Below are 21,583 nucleotides of genomic sequence, written 5' to 3' on the forward strand. Positions count from 1 at the left end.
TAATATTTTAAATTGTAATAATATATGACTATATTACTTTATTTTTGCTAAAAAAAAAAATGAGCCTTGAAAATAAAACGTCTTTAAAAAAAATGATACAGAATCCAAACTGTTGTGTACATCCATCTAACATCCATCTGAGATACAACACATGTTGACGTGCACAATGACTTAAACCATCCTGAATAAATCTAATGTATTCAGACCCAGAAACACTTCATGAAGAAAATACATTACTGTCAAATGTACAATGTAAATAGTCATTCTCAGCTGCTCGGCTGTATTATCAGGGGCAGGAAGAGATCTTTGGTGTGCTGAACATATAGCTAATATTTTGCCTTCTGGCCCTTTGACCTGGTTTAAAGTGGAGCACACTTGCAGACTTGCATATTACGCTGACAGTTTTAGAGTAATACAATCAGGCCAGTGCAGAAGTTTAGAAGTCCTGAAGTTTATTGGCCGGATGTAATTAAAATATCATCACATGATACGGCCTGAAAAAGAAGCCCCCACTGCCTGGATTATCTCTAATAACAGCTGCATAATGGGACGTGGGGAGGGCCACATATCGGAAAGCCGCAGTGAGTGTATCACTCATTTATAACATAACTGGTGATGCTGGGAAGGTCCCAATGAGCACCTGTTCAATAGCTGTGCAGCTTTATGGGATTTATGATTACAGTCTTGTGGAATGTTAATCAGTCTGGAGATCTGGAATATATACTGTACCTACAGACATCAATTTCCTTTTTCTTAAAATACTGACATGGATTCTGACTGAGGAATGTAGATGTGGATTTTTGAACTCAGAAGAAGAGAACACTACCTCTTTTTTTTCTGCATGATCAGTATCAAAGACATGTGGAGTGGAACAGAAAGCGTATAGAAACTAGGCAGCCTTATGTAGTGGAGTGATCTTTTGGGAAACAGGGAAACCTGTGTATTCTGTTTCTCTAAAACTTCCTGTGTCCGCCACATGAACCAATCCACTGCAAATGACTTTGGTGGGGGACTGGGGCTTATCAGCACATTGCACACAAGCTCCCTGCTGCAAAGCTTCCAAATTCTAACTCCAACTGGAGCATAATTATATGGCAACTACAGTCAGAAAAGAAACAGTTCAAATTTAAATTCTGTCATCATTTACTGTTCCAAACCTGTAAATGTCTCTTCCTTCCGTGGAACAGTGTTTTTTCCATATAGTAAGAGTGTCTAACTAACTAGGGTCTCCCCCCCACCCCCAAGTTAAAATATATACTAATAAAATATAAATATTGGACCAAAAAAAACAACGACATAATAAAAAGGAGAGAGAAATGTTGCCCTGGTAACTGAAATAAATAAGTTTAATTTAAACTACTAAAATTACTAAAACTGTAATAAAGATAAAAAAACTTAATAAGAAATAAATATTTAAATATATTTAAATGATGAAAGAACATCAAAATTTCTAAAATTGTTTTTATAAAGTAATTTTAATTAAAAAAATGACAAATTAAAAATTTTATTAAAATGAAAACTGATAATACAAAAATACGTTAATTCAAAATATAAATAAAAACTATAGTAGTACATAAATAATACTAAAATAACACTGTTCATAAGCCATATGTAGCTTTGTATGAGAAAAAGACGCCCTTCTTATCCATTGCAATCAGTTATAAGATATTTGAAAACAAATGACATTCGTCATGTTTTAGTGCTTTTACACGCGCTAAATGGCAGCACTCACTTATAATAAACAATATCTCTAATTTTCTCATAGATGACTCAAGAATCATGAAAGCCTTCTCTTAGCAAACCAGCAGACAAGTATTGCATAATATTATTACATACTAATTTTCTAATAAGTTTTATGTCTATTCCAGTATGTACAGAAATACCTATACTGTGACTGTAAGTTTTCTGCACTTTCAATATCAAGGACAATATGACAACAGATAATACATCCAAAATGTATCATGTTGTCAAGTGTACAGGCCCAAAGATAATTTAATTAAAACCCAAATTAAGGAATAGTGGGCCAAGAAGCCAATGAAAACACAAAAATGGCCAACTGATAAAAGGGCTTTTTAATTAATTTCTAATCTTTCTCTCCAAAAACAAGAGCAGATTTACATCAAAAGTGTGCTTTTATGGCTCGATACATTAATAGCAACTACACACATTTACTGCACAAAAAGTAGAGCATTGCTGACTTAAGTGCTGAACTTGTGTTTTGACTACACAGTTTCACCGTAATTACGTGAAGCTTCAGTGAGCAGCCCTCATTACGAGTCTTAAACAGTCCAGAAGGAAAGTGTGACTGAGAACAGCATGAATGCGAACGTACCCCATTCTCGCAGGGCTTGTCCGAGTTCCCCTTGCGCTTCTTGTCGGCCTGCTCTGAAGTTTGACTTCCTGCTGGAAATAAAACAAGATTACATCTTCACCCCTGCACTCGAACAATGTCAAGATGGTTGCAGAGCTTAAAAACTCACGGCTGTGAGCAAGCATAATCAGTGCTACTGGACAAAGGGGCATTTTTATATTGACAAAACATAAAATAATAAAACACCAGTCACACGTATGGCTGAAGGAAAGAAAGGAAGGAAAAGTGGTACCTTTGAATCTAATGAGCATATGATCCAGCAGTGGAATTTTGACTGGCATATTTACCCTGATTACTCTGTGCCGAGACAGTGGGTTGTTTAACAACGTTTATACCAACCTTCAGTCATTTCTCTTTTGTGAGCCTTTGTTTCACCAGCACTCTCAAATGTGCCATCTATAAATAAGCAGGAGCTTACTTCTCTAAATCCAGGGCTGTGTTATTATGTGTAATCCTGTCAGAGGATCTGGAAATACCTAGATCTTCATGGACCGCGCCGCCTCTGATAGGCCTGTACACAATCCCACTGACCGCCCTCTGCTCTCACAGACTAATTTAGAATGTACTGATACAATGAACTAGAATTTTACATTTTCACATCTGAGTGCTCCTTTCCATGCAAAAACTCACTGTCACAATGTTACCACGGTGTTACTGCTAAGGTGTTATGAGTGGCTTTAGTGCATTATTATGCCGTCACTGAACATAAAATAAATTTTCAGGGTTATTATAATTAACTAAAACTAAAATTGAAACCATTAAAAATTTGCAATAAATGTTTTTTTATAGCAATGTTTTATATATATATAAGCTTTTTATTTTAATTTAGTTTAACTCGATGTACTAAAGATAACTAAACCTGAAATAAAAATTATAAACTATATATACATATAGAAACTATATGGAGATATATATATATATATATATATATATATATATATATATATATATAAAGATCAAAATGATACCATCAAAATAAAAATGGAAAATATAAAAATAAAAACTGATTCAAAATATTAATAAAAACTATAATAGTACCTTAATGATACTAAAATTTTACAGTTGTACTATAATTTCTTTAATTGTTTTACAGTATAATAGCATTATTACAAAATATTTGTTTAATATTTTTATTTAATAACAATAAAACCATAATTATATCAAATGGGTCAAAAATTGTGAGAATGTAGTCTATAAAACTAGAAAGAGTTTTTTTTCCCTCATATACCTAAAAATAAATAATTTTTCAAAAACAATTGAGCCTTAAAAGCCTGTTTGCTCAAAAAGAGTAAAAAGTAATTTTTCAGCTTTTTAAGAAAATAATTTTTATTTTCATTATTTTCTGTACTGATGCTCACAAAATCACTCCAATCATTCATTAATAATGTTTTCATATCACAATATATTTCGCAGAAAAGCAAAATAACCCAATGTCATTTTTTTTTCAATATTCTGCAGCCCTAGTTCAAATCACTAAGTTTATGTATGAGCAGTATTAGTGATGCATTCTGTCATTTTAAAACTCAAAGTCTGCATTTCTCTGTGGAGGTCAGACAGGCATCGCCGCTCCTCGTCTTCTCTAGTCTGATGGAGCTGTGGTCTGTCTCAGGTGCAGATATGAGTGCAAGAAGGGAGGAGACCAATTACATACAAAATGATTAGTTATGTAACTGCAGATAACTGCGGAGGAAAAACTCTACACTAACAGGACTCTCATTTAAAAGAACAGAAAGAATCAGTCTCTAGATCACTAGATTTGAACACTAGAAATGAATCATGAACCTAAAATGGCTTATAGTGAATATGGAATAAGCAAACAAGCTCCCCTAAACTTTGATTTTATTGAATCAGTTCATCTGTACAATTCATTTAAATGAACGAATGAATAGTGATTCAGTCTTTTTAATAAATTTATGTTGGTAAACTACAGATTAGCAAATAGTTAACAAGTGGCTCTGAAGGTGATCTTAACACTACATCCAGTAAGTAAGAAAAAAAAAAAAAATATATATATATATATATATATATATATATATATATATATACCAAAGATGCATTAAATGAATCAAATGTGACAGTAAAGACATTAATGTTACAAAAGATTTATTTTTAAAATAAATGCTGTTCTTTTAAACTTTCAATTCACCTATGAATCCTGAAAACACATTTTACAAAGCACAGCTGTTTTCAACCTTTAATTATTTTCCAAAGGAACATGTGAGAGAGCATAAGAGACTTCTTTCAAAAACGTAAAAAAATCTTAACGACCACAACATTTTGAACAGTAGTTAAACACAATGGCACAAAAAAAACAAAACAAGTAACTGACAAAATGTCCTGTCGTGGTCATGGCCAGTCTTTCCTCACTTTTACTCACCTTGAGAAACGTTTGCGATGGGAGACTCCTCATGCCGCAGGTAAAACTTCACTTCCTGTCTCATCTGACCCCATTTCTGTAGGTGCTCAAACATCAGCTGATCAAAAGGGATCGCTCTCTCTGTGAATAAGAACACAGACACTCTTTGTTACAGTCACGCTATAAAACCCTGCACTCTATGCATAGCACAGAGGATGTCAAAGTCAAAACTGTTATAATTCTTCTCTATTTTAATCTAATCCACATGGTATGAAAACTTAAAAAGGAAATGTCCTTTCTATTGCGTAATAGCCCCGGTGGCACATCCAGATGAAAAAGGTCTGGCTATCCTTGCTGAAAGCTATTTTTACTGTCTTTGACAGTGCGGGCTGCGTGCCATGTGTGGGACACTAGAATAACAGGCCCGCAGGAGCCATGTAAACAAACCTAGAGGCTGCGGCCCAGGCCCTGAGACGTTCTGACCCACATTCTACCACCCACTGTCTAGGACAAACTCTGACAAGGACTTCATTGTTATGTGATGGACAGTTTTGCTTTCTCTGTGGGATCTGGTCCATGAACGTTTCCATTCAGTGCCATTTAGTGATGTAAAAGAGCTAAGCAATACATCTGTATCTGTCAGCCATATTGAGCAGAGCATGTAGAAATCCGGCTGCACTGTACATATGCCATGTCTCTGCATCCACTGACGACAGAACAGTCCTTGACGTTCAAAAGAGTTGAAAACAATGCTGACTCATGAGACTAGATTAGAAAGCACTATATGATTTTACATTTCTGTGTAATATGTTGAATTGACACTAGTCTCAGACTCAGATGGCTTGCTTATGCAATGTTAGGGCAATGTTGTTACTGTTATCTAAAACTATTAAACTTATTGAAAGGCTTATTGAAATTAAATAAAATATGAATATAAGATGAAAAACTTAACCTAACCTAAAAAAAAACTTTTATAAATTAGAAATGTTTCTCTGCAAGAATAGGTCAAACATACAAGCTAAATCTGAAGAGTTTATATTGTCTAAATTCAATCAAAGCAACACAGACTAATTATATTACAACTTGCAAGTTAAAATACCATTGAAACGTTTGGGGTGGGTTAGTTTTTTCACGTTTTTTTTTAAAGAAGTCTTTCATTCTCACCAATCAAAAATCATCAAAAATAGAGTAAAAACAGTAATATTTTGAAATATTATTACACTTTAACACATTATAAAATATTATTTCCTGTGATGGTAAATCTGAATTTTCAGCATCATTACTCCAGTATTCAGTGTCACATGATCCTTCAGAAATCTGTTTAATATGCTGATTTGCTGCTCAAAAAACTTTTTTTATCATCAGTATCAATGCTTCATATTTTTTGCGGAAACTGTAATGCATTATTTATTTCAGGATTCTTTGATCAATAGAAAATTTATTTTTAAAATACAAATTTATTTGAAATATAAATCTTTTGTAACATTATAAATGTCTTTACTGTAATTTTTAATCAATGTAGCGCATCCTTGCTGAATAAAACACTTTCTTTTCTTTAAAAAACATCTTAATGACCCCAAACGTTTGAGCGCTAGTGTATGTGCCAACAGACTCATACCTTTTCCTCTCCAGACCTCAGCGAGGTGGCAGCCGCTCTCGCCAGCCTCCTTACAGAATTCCACCACATCCTTACAGAGTGTCTCTGGGGTAATGGGCACCTCAGTCAGCAACTGTTGATTATCACTCAGGAATACGGTCAGAATCATCTGTAAAGAGGAAAGAATAACATCTTTCTTTGAGTGAACTTCCAGCCTCTCATTTTTGACTGTGTGGGCTTCTCTTTAATCTCTCTTGCCTTGTCATAATTCTTGAACTGTTTACGTTAATTTTCCCAGTGGTCTGCACCACAGCCAACTCATCAAATGAGTGCCAATTGCAAAGACAGATGAGAGTGAAATAAAAGACATTCAAAAGTTGAGCTGAAATCAAGGGAATTGCATGTTTATTCTACACACTGCCAAGAAAAAAATAATCATTATGCCTGACCTATTATCTCCCACGTACCAAAACATATTGGCAAGGACTTTAACCACACACAAAATGGAAAATATCTAAGGAGGTTTAGGAAAGAAACCTCCAAGAAGGGCAGCAAAGTCTGCGTCATACACAGATGTTAATCTACAAGTTATTTAATCTATATTTAATCCAGTGAAACATCATCATAGAATCAGGAAAATTTAATTAAGAATAGCCAAAAAAAAAATTTTTATCAAGAAATTTTATCAAGGTTCTTCTGTCACTGCAGTGAGATGTCAAGTGGTAAGAATTATTAAATTAAATTAAATACTGGCTTTAAGCACCCCACCCCTTAAAATAAAATAATATTTAAAAAATATATTTTGAAAAACATAAATCTGTCATTTGGGATTAACATTGGAGTACAGTAAGAATGACTGTAATAAATAAATCTCTTTAGGTATGCAAGGCATTTGGGCAATGCACGTATATTATTACATCAGTCACCAATAAAATGTAAACACATTGATGTATCCTTCACTTCACTTAAAAATATAAACACTGTATATCTTATAAATCCATCTGAATTCAATTCCAACCCAGGGCAGGCTTTACTCCTTAAGTGTAACACAATCCCTCCAAACAAGCAAGCAGCAGATTGAAAGAGAAATTCTGTGAGGGTTGGATTACAGGGCAGAGCTATAATAATCTGATTAGGAGGGGGTGCAAACATGCGAGCGTGTGGCTACAGAGAGCTAAGGAAACTGTTTCGCTGGCTGAAGCCAAACTAATCCAGAAAGGGAAATGCTGCTGTGATCTGTGAAGACAGCGGATAATCCCGACCTGGACAGCTGCCTGGAATTTTATTGTCATGAGGTTTCATATTAAAATAGCACAGGGCCAAAAAAAATAAAATAAATAAAAGTCAAATCATGCTCACACGCCATCTGAACAATTCAATTACTGGACCAAAGCCATGACCAAAGACAAACATTAAATTAGAATTAAAGGAATAGTTCATCCAAAACTGAAAATTCTGCCATCATTTACTCACCCTCATTATATTTAAAACCTGTATGACTTTCTTTCTTAAGAACACAAAGGGAGATATTATGAAGTTTCAGTCCATGCACTGAATGTGAATGGTGTCTAAAACTACATTGGACTATTTTGATTGAAAAAACAACAAGAAAAACCAGACATTTCTTAAAATATCTTCTTTTGTGTTCCACAGAAAAACAGGTTTGGAATAAGATGATGTGCTTAAATGGTGGAAGATTTTTCATATCTTGGTGAACTATCCCTTCAAATAATGAAAAAAGCAAATTGGCAAGTAACGTTTTACATTAAAGTGATAGTTCACCTTCAGTTGCTGGTCCCCATTGACTTTCAAAGTATGGAGAAAAAAAAACCTATTTTCTCCTAATCAACAGCACTACCACAGCTTTTCCAATCTACAAAAGCTTGCATGCAAGAAACAAACAACAAATTTATCCCAGCATGCCACAAACATGTGCGTGAAATAGCAATCTTTGATTTAACATATCCGCGATCCATTCCAACTATAGCAAGACTCCATTTAACACTCCTCACTTACACATGCACTTAAAAACAAATGAAATCCGCCATGCCCCAGACATGTCCCGCTATTTTAAGCTGTACACAAGTGCCTAAACTTCTATCCTCAGCGTCCGCTCATCTGCCTCCTTATTGCTTGTCCTAAGCCCTCTGGACTTTCACCTTAGTCGCCCCGTGTGGCACCTTGAGTTTCTGGTCTTCTTTCCCCTGCACCCTTGCTCTCTTCTGCAGCCAGGGCCTGGCCTTGGAGGTGCTGACCAGGCTGCGTAGCACCATACTGATGAACCTCCTCATGGAGCTCTGAGGCTGGGTTTGATGAATTGGAGGAGCCGGGCAGTCCAGGCACTGGGGAGCTGCCTGCTGCCACTGGAGTGTGTCTGTCTCCCTCTCTCTGGGTGCCTGACTGTCTGTCTGACTGAGAGTGTGTGAGTGTAGAAACTACAGAGTGGTCAAGGAAGGGGAGGGTGGGAGGGGGTTTGGGGGCATTTTGGGAAGGGGAGGGGGGCCAGTGAGGGTGGCCAAGCTCTCTTTCCCAAACTGCATTCCCTCCAGGAGCAGGCGGAGGTGCCAGGGGAAGATAAGAAGTATCTGATGACAATACACAGACGGTCCTGTGACATGTCACTGATAGAGTGGACTGAACTCCACGTCACGCTCACTCATGCTAAAACACATACACTTCTGTGAAGTGAAGTCAAACTGCGAAGTGTGCAGAATAAATGCACTTAATGTATACATCAGCTTAAAACATGCCGATCATCCATTCAGATTAAATATCAACTAACATGTTACCTTCTTTGGTAAACAAAATGGTTGCTAGGGTGTTCTAAGTGGTTACCAAGGCATTGCAAAGCGGTTGCTAGGTTGTTCTTGGTGGTTGCCAGAGCATTTTCTGGGCGGTTTCTAGCATATTCTGGATGGTTGCCATGTCATTGCTAAGCGGCTGGTAGGGTGTTCTACTGTAGATGTTTCGAGAGTGTTGCTAAACGGTTGTAAAGGTGTTCTGGGTGGTTGCCAAGGCATTGCTAAGTGGTTACTAAAGTGTTCTGGATGGTTGCCAAGCAGTTGCTAGGGTGTTCTAGGTGTTTGCCAGGGTATCACTATGCAATTACTAGGGTAATCTGCTGTAGATGTTTACAGAACATTGCTAAATGATTGCAAAAGTATTCTGGATAGTTGTCAGTGGTTGCTAGGGCAGTTTCTAATCTAGCATGTTCTGAATGGTTGCCAAGGCATTGCTATGCAGTTGTTATGGTGATGGTTGCAAAGGTGTTCTGGGTGGTTGCCAAGGCATAGCTAAGTGGTTGCTAAAATGTTCTGGATAGTTGCAGTGGTTGCTAGGGTATTCTAGCATGTTCTCTACTGTAGATGTTTCCAGAGCATTTCTAAATGGTTGATAAAGTGTTCTGGATGGTTGCCAAGCACTTGCTATGTTATTTTAGGTGGTTGCCTGGGCATTGCTATGCAGTTGCTAGGGTGCTCTAAGTTGCTGGGCATTTGTTTGGATTTTTTGGGTTGTTGTTGGTTGTTTGCCAAACAGCTGCAAGGGTGTTCTGGGTGGTTGCCAAAGCATTGCTAAACATCTGATGGTTGCCAAGAGGTTACTAGGGTGTTCCAATTGGTTTCCAGGGCATTGCTATGCAATTGCTAGGGTGTTCTTGATGGTATTCTCAAGTGGTTGCCGAAACATTGCAAAGCGGTTGCTAGCATGTTTTGAATGGTTGCCAAGGAATTGCTAAGCAGTTGCTAGGGTGATTTATCCAGTTGCCAGAGTATTGCTGACATGTTCTTGATGGTTGCCAAGGCATTGCTAAGCAGTTGCTATAGTGATCTACTGCAGATGATTTCCAGAGCACTGCTGGAATTGTTCTAAATGGTTAACAAGGCATTGTTGGTGGTTGCTAAGGTGGTCTAAGAGATTACCAAAGCACTGCGTAGAGGTTGCTACAGTGTTCTAGGTGATTACCAGAGCATTGCTAAGCAGTTGCTAGGATGCTCTGGGTAGTTGCTAGGGGGCTGCTTACTTGCTCATGTCAAAAGTGCCCCATTTTATTGTCTGCCATATGAGTATTGTCAAAGAGTTCAATATCTGGCAGCTTTGATAAGTAAGCCCTGAAAAAAAAAAAAAAAAAACTAACCATAATAAGTATGAGCAATAATAATAGTGATGCATGCTTTAGCATTAACAAACACCACTAATAATCAATATGGACTTGTTCTGGGCATTTTGTTCATCTCTGCCCATGGCGATTGCACAGTATCTACAGAAGAAGGTTTCGGATTCCAAAGAAGGAGCTAAAGTCACAGCACCCAATGCTTTGTCAATAATAAATCTCAGGACACAGGCAGGCCTTGTCACTGTGGGTCTTGGGCGTTCTGACAAATAGAGCTCTGGCTGGGACATGTCTGACTGGGCAAAGCTGCCCAGTTTCCACTTTAAAAATGGTTATTGCTTCCTTTAGTTTGTAACGTCACTGAATAAGAAGCTTCAGTATGGAAAATCATTAAAAAAAAAAAAAAAAAAAAAAAAACCAAGACAAGACAATGAAACAACCTGTGAATATCGACTGTCAGACTGCCAAATACCCAAATGTCACAACACATAACTTGAAGCATTTTAAATTCATTTGAAACAGATGGGATATGTGCCATCGCTAAAGCATTATGCGATTGTTGACACTGTGAATGCTCATGATTTACTGTACTGAGCCATCAATAGGGTATCCATAGCAACTATTGCATCCACAGAAACATGTCAGTTTCCCTCACTTCACTGCCGGTCAAAGACTTGCATAGTTAAGTGCAGTTAACAGCAGTAAACAGCACACTCAATCTCTGAGCATTTAATGGCCCTGACAGCTCCTCGCTCTCACGGCGGAGTCTGACACCTGGACCCAGTGAGCTCAAAAACAGACCAGAGTATGTTTGGATTTCACATTTAATGGAGGTTTTGGGTTTCACGGCATGGAAAAAGCACTAAAAGGAAACTGAAATGAAAAATTAGGGAAAATAAGAATAAAGTATCGTAAATTCCAAGGAAAAAAAATAATAACTCGCCAGCCTCTTACTCATAATCAATAATCATAAGTCACAGTTTTTTTTCCATGTATACAGGCAGACAGATCTAGACAGTTTTTTTTTTTTTTCACTATATATAGAGAACAATATATAGTTATGGATATAGTTACAATATTTACAACTACACAAAAATAATATCTAGCTATATATAGAACTATATTTACACCACCATTTAAAAGTTTATTGAAAAAAATAATAATTATTTTTTTAATGTCCAGAAAGCAGGTTGGTTGATATACACTATAGACATCAAAAGTCTGAGGTCAGTATGATATATTTTTTTAATAAATTAATACTTTTATTCAGAAATTTCTAATGTTACAAATGTTTTCTCTTTTAAAGAACCCCTAAAAAATATATTAAGCAGCATAACTGTTTTCAGCATTCATAAGAAGTATATTGTTATATTAAAGTATATTAAAATAATTTTAGAATAATTTCAGAATAATTTCTGAAGGATCATGTGACACTGAAGACTGGAGTAATGGTTGCTGAAAATTCAGCTTTGTCATGACAGGAATATATTACATTTTCAAATATATTAAAATAGAAAAGAGTTATTTTAAATATTAAATAATTTGTAATTTTACTGTATCTTTATGACATTGCTAAATATTTATACTAATGTTCTGCCAAGCACTATATAATTTTTTGTCAAACACTATATCACTAATAATGTATGGTAATGATGTTAATTATAAAATGCATAGTTCAAGTCCTGATTCCTGATTGGTCATTACAGCATTTCAGCAGAGCTGAAGTCTAAAATAAAGCAACAGCTATGGCATGTGACACTTTTACCATTTTACACTGGAGCATCCATAGAAGATAATAATGTCAGATCATAAGATCATAAATGTTTACTGGCCTCTCATATTGATAAATAAACAAACCTGGCCACAAAATAATCAAAGTAACCATTAATGCAAAGGTGAAGCACTAGAGTCAATACCTTAGAGATTCAGCAATACTGTGAGGTCACAATTTTAGTAATGAGGCTCTGAAGAGATGTAATGAGGCTCACACTAGTGAGGACCAGTAACTAAAGCACACACTGCCTCAGCTTCCTACTACAGCGATATTGGATGCATTAAAGATCCTGAGCTGCCAACACTCTCTGTTCTGAGTGCAGATGAAGTTGTAATCTCACAGCCAGAAAGCTGCCTGCCAGAGTGTAAAGGACAGGCAAAAACACAGGATGAGACAGTTGAAATGTGTGTGCGTTCACCTAGGGCACAATTTGTTCAATCTATAACTGGACATTGACAAGAAGAGACAGATTCATGTTCTCACAGCAAATGAAAATCCGTCATGGTTCATCTAGAAGCTTTAATGCTCAGTTCTACAGGAAATTAACAAGCTGTGAGGTAAACAGAGTGCATCTTCCTGTTTACTGCGGCTGCGCAAACTTGCTTGTTATAGCTTATAGCTGTCATAGACTTTGCAGTATGGGCGGCATGGATGTTTATGAATATTCTAAACACTGTGAGCAATTTTACATAGCAAAACAGAATAACTCTTGCTTATTACAAGCAGCAAATTTGTGAAAATTCTCCAGACTTGAATTAACTTATCATGAAGATATTTCTACTTGCTTATCATATCTGATACTTTATTTATCTTGTCCCAAAGGAAGAAAATACTTCTGCATTTCCCATATGGCACTTCTAGAGTTATTAATATCCATATGTACAGTAAGTCAACATAAACCCCAGCTCTGAAAATAAAAGACTGATCTGGGTTAGTGACGTATGGATCGCAAACATATTTTCTGAACCGGTTCTTTTTAGTAATCTGGATGAATCAGTTCACCAAATTGGACTGAACCATTTGAAACCGTTTGCAGCTTGAGTCACAGCTCTATAAATTACTCAATCTCCAAGAGTTTATGATCCTACTATGCCGTTTTTTCTCATTCTGCACTCCAGTTAGTCTATGAAGGTATACGGTCAAGTCCAATTTACAAACTGTCTGCTGAGGGTTTAAAAAGGGGGCACATGTATGTTTCTGATGTCTTTTACCGAAAAGCATAAAATATAACAACTAAAATGTATTGGAAATACAACAGTGATCCCACGGCAGTCATTTTAAGTCAACAGTAGTATGGCAACATTTTTTATGGTTTTCCATATAAAAAAGGTGAGTTGATTAAGACTTCTTTATTCAATCTATATGCTTTAGACATGTACAACATCCACATATCACATCAATATTGGGTTTTTTATTAATAGAATTGTGTATACGTGACATAAACAAACTGAACAGGTTATTTGAACCAGTTTATTCAAACAAACTCTCCGAAAAAAGTTGTTCACAGAAAAGAATTGGACTTCCCATCATTAATTTGTGCATGTTGGTTGTTTGGCAGATCAATTCTTAAGCTCTGGTACTTTTATAATTACATGTCAATCTGGAGTCCTGAGGTTAATCACACATGTCTGCGTTGGAATTTGACATGTTATGGAATCATTTCTGTAGCCAACTAAAGGCAAAAGGGGAAACATGCAGCCAAAAGTGAGGGAATCTCTGTCAAATTCACTACAGGGGAAGTGTGCAGTCCATTAACTCTAAATCCACTCTCAGTCCAATCTGTCTGAACTTTCACCTTTGACCCCATCTGGCTCTCAGTAGTCTGTGCTCTAATACCTCCTATTGAGGGACAGTGCTGCCTCATGGAGATGAAAATTCTAACAGTATTCTGTGCAATTGCTGGAAAAAGTGCTCCAGGATTTGGGGTGTGAGGGATTTAAAAGCACACAACCCTGAGTGTGTCACAATTCAGGAATTCTAACAAACTGACCCAACCTTCCCACAGCTCACCGCAGTGCGCCTTAAAATACTCCCCGCAGGCTAATGTTTCATTCAAACCATCCACAAGCTGCATCACTCTCACTCAGAAACAATGACAGTACAAGAAATCTGACAGGATGAGGAACCCAAACACAAACAGAATGTAAATAAATATCAGTAAAAGCAGATTGAATTAAAAATACATGGCATTTTATAGTAATAATTAGGTGAACAAGACAATCCGGGAACACTTTACAATAAGGTTTCACTGGTTAACATTAGTAAATGTATTAGCAAATGAACTAACAATAAACAATAGATTTTTAAACAGTTTATTAATCTTTATTAATATAAGGTAGTAAAAATAGAATTGTTCATGGTTTGTTCATGCTCGTTCGCAGTTCATTAATTAAATATAAAGGGATATTTCACCCAAAAATGAAAATTCTACTGTTATTTACTAAGCCTGAATTTCCAAACCTGTATGAATTTCTTCTACTAAACACAAAAGAAGAATGTTGGTAACCAACATTTTCTTCACACTATGGAAGTCAATGGCTATAAATATGGAATAAATTAATTATTAGTTCACATTAAATTATGTGGTTAACTAATGTAACAAAAATGAAATTTTACTGTAATTGTAAAGTGTTACTGATAAACATTATAGGTACAAGGTATTGACCAAACGTGTGTGTGTGTACATAAATTTATATATATTTTGATGCAAAGTATCACATAAACAAAGCCATTTTAAAACCATTTTTTTAACCATTTTAAAAATCACTATTAGTATTAACCAACTGATCCAAAAATGCCCTTTTTCAGAAAGAATCAAAAAGCTTTTCAAATCCAAATTTTAAACAAAACATCTGTATAATATTGCATATATACATTCATCCATTTTAAGAGTGGATAAAGTGTCAAAACATTTTGGGGCCCAGTTTAGTGAAGAAAAATACTGTAGAAACAATTTTCACTCAGAAATTGCTAGTAAATTTCACAAACAAATAGAAACACCAAGTAACAAAACAATTATACAAAATATACTCCAATAATCTTCTTTCAAAACAATTTTTTTATAGTGTATGTAAATATAAAGAGATCCTTTTAGTGCATGTAATTCACTCTAGGACATTTTACAGCAAGCCAACTGCATTCACCCAAAAACTGTTGTTTTGTTGACTTAAAATGATATACTGAATGTGACCAGTCACTTAACCCTCATAACAGGCAACCCACAATTTAATATTAAAATCTATTATCACACCCATTTGATATGACCTGGCACATGCAGTGATTTCTTCAGCGTGACTGCTTCTCTAACTCGATCCTTACTACGACTGACTGACGATAAGAGCCGCATTACTTCATGATAGTCTGAATCCCGTAGTCCGACGCAATGCATACACAAGTTATGAATGAATGTTGAGTGAGAGCTGTCAATCATGTTCCTGACCGACAGCTCTGAGTCTCAGCGGCAGTAAAGTATTATGAGCTGTTACAAACTTACCGGCATCATGATGGCAGAACAGCGAAATTAAACAGTAAGACCTGAACAAAAACATAAGTCTTTTAACTTCCAAAGGAGAGTGGACAAAAAGTTAAACGGACAATTCTGTTATTCAAGCCCTTTGCCCGTTATGAGTTTGGTCCTGTGAATGTAAGGAAAGGATGCGCCATCTGAACTGGGTCATTTACGTCACAGCGGCGTCCCAATCCAGTGGCTTCGGCGTTTTTATGGCAAGCCGTTTATATCTTTAACTCGTATCTGTCTATATTTTACTCGCATTTTTAATTTACGTACTATTTACAAATATTCATTATATTATTGTATGGCTATATGAGAATACTTTAATACATGCAGTGTCTAATAACTCATCCATCCAATTTGTAGCATGGAAACAGGAATAGATGCTGGTAAATATCTGAATAGTTACTAGTGATTAAAGAATAAGTACTAATGACTGAAACAGGTACCAGCAACATCTGGAATACATTCAAGTCAGAAGTGAACAGCTTAATATATATCTGAACCAAAGAACCCCATTGAATTCAATTGAAAAAATTATTTGGCACTAAAATTGAAATGGGTAGTTTTAAATTGGGATAGTAATAGCGTGTGATGATTAATTACAAGATATTAGTCACAATTGTGCTTAATAGTACTTTAAAAACATGTATTAGTAGCATTATATATTGTAAAATAAAATATTGTAAGAAATAAATGTTAATATGGCTTGCCATAGACGTAAACAGACCGGTCTACAGAATTCTACTACTGGAAGGTTATTGCTCATGAATATTAAATAGATCTTACTGACGGATCTGGGCAAAATTTACTTAAGTATCCAGTCAGCAACGTGATTAATAATCATGAGCCTAACCTTTACCATGGTAGTATTCAAGTTCAGGCAACATCCATCTGTTTTTGAACAATTTGGTTTCAGGAATCTGATTCATGGAATTTTAATTACTTTACACCATCCATGAGTACTGAAAAAATAAAATATTCACTACCATGATGTACATTGTTTCTATTGTATTACAATCAGACATCTAATACAATGTTTCTTGCACATACTACAGTGTATCAGATGTCCGTTTATGCCAAAATTTCAGTTTTCCACCGGCATTAAGTGAAGAGAAAAAGAACATTACAACCAAAATAAATTATTTGATTTTTTTTTATTTTTATTATTATTATTCTTTGAATTTGACTCATTTCACAATCAGTTTGGAGAGGAAGTTTTGTTGATTGGATTATCTAGGATTTCATTCATCTGTCCATTTTACTGACAACCATAATCTAGTATCCATCAGTGCTATGAATCTCTTGGAATGTTTAATATCTATAACATTAGATACAGTAGTGGTGCCCATGTAACTTTGGAGAAGCTGACAGACTTCAAGAGAAGCACCAACAAAATGACTTCACTTACTGCAGGATGCTGATCACCTCATGATGTTGTTACACAATCCAGAAAACTGGGGACACCTAGTTTTAGATAGGGCATAAAACACTAACAACTGCAGTCAATCGTTTTACCAATGCGTTTGTCACAATGAAAAACATCACTAGCGAGACCTGCTTGTGAGTTAACAAGATTGGCTAGACTGTTTGGTAAAAAAAACACTACTGCGTAACCTGTTTGTGTGCTTGGCACTGTAGTACAGCAAAACCCTGGTCCAATATAGTAATCAAACAAAAATGGATCATAACACTAACAATAATAATTATGTCAATCGTTTCCAAAAATCCTTTGGATGAATGTTTATTTACTGAATGCAGCAGTTTTGACCATTGGCATCCTTGAAGCGCAGGCGCATCTTGGGTTTGTATTTTTCAAGGTACATAAGCTGTTTGGCGTTAAAAGCCCCACGCCTTTTCCTAAAAAGAAAAATGATCGGTCACATCACAAATGACAAAAAAAAAAAAAGTAATATTTCATATAAATTTGTCACTCACTGACGAATATACTCGACAGCATCTTCATACATCATCCCGCATTCAATTAAGGCTATGGCCACCAAGACAGGAGCTCTGAACACACACACAAAAAAAGCTGTTCTCATTTAAAACTATTTAAAATAAGTCATGATTCATGACACTTGGTTATTGACCAGGAATTTCTCAGACTGATAAATACTGAGGTTCACACCATTACAGCATAAAATGTTCCAAAAGAACGACATGTTTCTGCACATCAGATCCAAGAAAATTCAAAAATGACACAGCGTAATATCTCAATGAGCTACAGACAGACAACTACAAACCAACACTTCATATCAGTGTGTGAACCTGACTGAATCAGATTCGTCCTGATAATACTTACCGTCCCAATCCAGCAACACAATGTACTGCAATGCAACAGCCTGGTTCATCTTTAAATTTACATTTGAGAAGGTTCAACCAGTCATCAACAATTTGTTCAGGGGGCGAACAACCATCATCAAAAGGCCAATCCTAAAGGAAAACACATTTTCGCATTAAATAAAACAAAGAAACAATCCTCTGCGATAATATCAAAAAAACTAATTCTGTCAGAATCTTTGGGATATTTAAAGAGGTTAATCTCACCAAAACTTCAATGCCTTCTTTTTCCACTGGTGTTTTGTCATAAGTTGCATCGCAAACCCGGACAAGCGTCTGCACTCCAAAACTCTTCAGTTCCTAAAAGATATAAAAAAAAATAAAAAAAAAATTAAGTTCTGATCCCCATGTAAATATTACTATCCATATCAACTGCTCCCATCTTGAGCCTTACCTCTGTAAACTTGGCCAGCTGTGAATTGGTGGGATTGTGGGTGATGAGAAACCTCATGCATTCGTAGGTGATCTCAACAGGAGCAGGGCGATTCATTTTGACACTCAAATGAAGTTTTAATTGGACTTGATGAAAAAAACTTCTGAATCTTCTACAGGGGTAGAAATAATGATTTTAAAATATCAAAGCAATTTAACTTTGAGGCAAATCTCTGAATGTTCTAAAAAAAAAAGGGAAACAGGAGAAGGAGACCACTTTCACGTTCCCACGGCTTTAAAATAAAAATTAAAAGAAGGGGACTATCCTCCTGATTCGCAATTTATAATTACCCCATTCAGGAGAGGAGAGATGATCAGTTGGCACTAAAGAGAAAGAACGCTTCACTCTCTAGTACCTGGATTGGCTCAAACCGATTCATACACTTTAACTCTGGACAAAAAAAAAAAGATGCTCCCCGAAAGTGCAGAATTTAAGACGGGCAGTCAGGTAGTATAATCTTCATATGGCAGGCCCTCTGTTCACTTGTCTACGATGACCAGGTGCTGTGCCTGGCAGAAGTCTCCACTCACACTGACAAACGCCATAAATGTGCAGCCTGGAAAAGAAAAAGGACGATGAGCAATCAATAACCAGGCAGTGGATCCTAAGGCAAATCACAACCAGCAAGTGCAGCGAACCAAACATGTCACCATTAACAGCAAATGATTACTGCATATACCCTGCGGCTGAAGAGAGACCTCATTCCACCACAGATATTGACTTCGGCCATTGGATGGATTATGAACTCTCATCATAAAAGCATACAGGTCTTGCACAACATTATAACACGGTGGTATACATGGAAAATATTTATCAATCGGTTTATTTATATCGCCTATCCCACACTTACTTTCAATAAGTGAACAGAAAACAAGTTGAGAACTCTGCATTCTATCTTCACCATACGTGACTGTCTCTACTTTGCACCTAGAGAAGATAATCAACATAAAACAAGAAATAAACAAGACTTTTCTTCATTCCAAACTGTTAATATATATTTTTTTAAAGAAACCAGTCAAGAATGGAAAATAAAAAGAGCTAATGTATGTCTGTTTGCGTCAGTACAGATTTATGTTATAAAAGCTCATCTTAGATTACATTTAACACACATTAAACTGCATTCAAATAGTAGACTAAAGGCCCGTTCACATCAAGAACGATCTCGTCTGTTTATAGTAAGCGCACGTGTGTCTGCCGCTTTAAATTCTCGAGCAGGATGGATTCTGATTGGCTCATCAGCTGGAAAAAAAATCGTTCTGAAAATGATTCCAACTATATCGTTTCTCTGTGCCTTTATTGTTATAGTTGTAGTGTGGACTCTGCTATTCTATAATACTGAGAACTATATCTTTATCGTTATCTTTATAGTTATTGTGCTTGGTGTGAACAGGCCTTAAGACACCATCAGATGAATCTTAAAAAGGTGGGTATACATTTGCAAAGCCCATGCACACATTCCTATGATTGTATGACACATATCTCAGTCACCACTGCCCATACTGTCTATTTTTGACCATTATCTCATTCTTAAAGAGACAGTTCACACAAAAATGAAGAATCTGTCATTTACTCACCCTCATGTTCCTCCAAATCCAGGTAAGTTTCTTTCTGCTGTGGAAAACAAAGAGATGTTATACAGAATGACAGCATCTGTCATCATTCACTTTTATTACATATTTCCCATACGATGAAAGTGAATGGTGACTGTGAATGTCATTCTGTCTAACACGTCTCTTTGTATTGTGCTCCGCAGAAGACAGAAAATCATATTTTGGATTGGAACGACATGAGAGAGAGCAAACGGCAAATGCAAAACAAAAATTGGGTGAACTATTCTTTTAAATCAGAAAAAAATAAAATAATTGCATGGAACACAATGGGGTACATTTGCTGACCACGCATTAATCTATATTTGTGGAGGACGGATTAAACAACCATTTAATTAGAAAGAAAAAAAAAACATTCATAAAATACTAACTTTGTTAATATCCACATGCAAATCATCATGCCCATAAGACCCACTGCTTTATTGTGTGAATGTTAAGGCGGTTGATAAAAATAGATGTTATTTACAGAAAGCGTCGTTGTTATCTGACAGTTCAAGTCATAAATATACATTTACACTATATATACTATAGTATAATTACGTTACAATGGTAAAACATTGTTAAAAGGCCCCATGTTTTTACGCGATTAGTTCGCTCTTGTTCGACTAGCGTATGTTAGAGCTGCTAAATGCGTATATATTTAAAGACACGCACAAGTTCACAATCCATCGATCATTTAGATGTTTATTAATGACAGAATAAAATTAGATATAATATCGTATAGATACTTACAAAGCGCTTACGGTAGATATGAATACCGTGAAAAAGAGAGAAAGGATTGAGAGACGCTGCTAGCCGGCTAGCTCTCCCCGACCATAGAGCTCCCGTAACCAGGCGACAATTCCGGTCCGCGCAGATGACCGCTGATTGGCTGGCCGCAGTCACGTGGCCAACAAAACGGCACCATTAACATTCGAACGAACACAGTGGATACATGTTACCTTTTTATCCGCTAATCGGTCTATACTTATTGCGTTGATTCTTCTAACATCTATACATTTTAATAGTTGTTTGTGATTATTACTGTATATATAAAAAACGTTAAATTTTACTTTAAATTAAATAAGCATGAATTTTTATATAAGAATGTTTAATTATTAATTAAAATAGGTAGTGCAAATGTCTTTATAACGTAAAAATAACCATATAACCTATCAAATGGCCACACTTATTAAAATATTTAAGAAGGATCTCACAGAATAGATTTTAAAAATGAAGTTGTCACCATCTCCTGGTGAGAAAGAGTTATAGCATGTATTACTCTTTTTTTTCCCCATTAATAGCCAACATTGTATGCCTGCAATCTGCTTCGAAAATTGATCTTAATGGTTAAAAAATTATCTTAGTGAACAATGTTGTGTGTTTTCATGTATTATACAATATTTGCAGATTGCTGGGTGTGGTGTTGACAAATGACAAGGCTGCAAGGCTTCAAAATGTATCCGTGAAGGCCAACTCACCTTACAGTCCCTGTCTGTAA

At 35.9% G+C, this 21,583-nt stretch overlaps 2 protein-coding genes across 13 annotated transcripts in view; both read right to left on the reverse strand.

Moving 5' to 3' along the window:
• Window positions 1–16,716, reverse strand: part of LOC109069192 (apoptosis-stimulating of p53 protein 1-like) — a 35,622-nt gene extending 18,906 nt beyond the window's left edge. For 2 of the 9 annotated variants that reach the window (XM_042773695.1, XM_042773690.1), the window contains exons 1-4: window positions 8,484–8,752; window positions 6,346–6,493; window positions 4,749–4,868; window positions 2,333–2,403 (exon numbers count right to left, since the gene is read on the reverse strand). In XM_042773695.1, coding sequence (XP_042629629.1) covers window positions 2,333–2,403; window positions 4,749–4,868; window positions 6,346–6,493; window positions 8,484–8,615 — 471 coding nt within the window. In that variant the 5' untranslated portion in view covers window positions 8,616–8,752. Of the gene's footprint in view, window positions 1–2,332; window positions 2,404–2,603; window positions 2,826–4,748; window positions 4,869–6,345; window positions 6,494–8,483; window positions 8,753–15,702 lie in introns of those variants that run through there. The other 7 variants (XM_042773694.1, XM_042773693.1, XM_042773691.1 and 4 more) reach the window with 7 other exon arrangements.
• A 142-nt stretch (window positions 16,717–16,858) lies between these two features.
• On the reverse strand, window positions 16,859–20,988 carry LOC109069334 (protein tyrosine phosphatase type IVA 2-like). Of its 4 annotated transcripts, XM_019085979.2 has the most exons (9): window positions 20,836–20,935; window positions 20,071–20,107; window positions 19,347–19,423; window positions 18,787–19,052; window positions 18,458–18,608; window positions 18,271–18,363; window positions 18,026–18,156; window positions 17,659–17,733; window positions 16,859–17,580 (listed from the first exon to the last, which is right to left on the reverse strand). In XM_019085979.2, the coding sequence occupies exons 4-9, from the start codon at window positions 18,789–18,791 to the stop codon at window positions 17,469–17,471; spliced, it is 567 nt and encodes a 188-aa protein (XP_018941524.1). In that variant the 5' UTR covers window positions 18,792–19,052; window positions 19,347–19,423; window positions 20,071–20,107; window positions 20,836–20,935; the 3' UTR covers window positions 16,859–17,468. The 4 variants fall into 4 exon arrangements, with proteins under 4 accessions (XP_018941524.1, XP_018941517.1, XP_018941545.1 ...); XM_019085972.2 differs by lacking the exon at window positions 20,071–20,107 and having other exon boundaries at window positions 20,836–20,988; XM_019086000.2 differs by lacking the exon at window positions 20,071–20,107 and having other exon boundaries at window positions 18,458–19,052; window positions 20,836–20,988.
• Window positions 20,989–21,583: the final 595 nt, after the last annotated feature.

This window comes from Cyprinus carpio, chromosome A17 (genome assembly GCF_018340385.1).
Source record: "Cyprinus carpio isolate SPL01 chromosome A17, ASM1834038v1, whole genome shotgun sequence".
NCBI classification, from domain to species: Eukaryota; Metazoa; Chordata; class Actinopteri; order Cypriniformes; family Cyprinidae; genus Cyprinus; species Cyprinus carpio.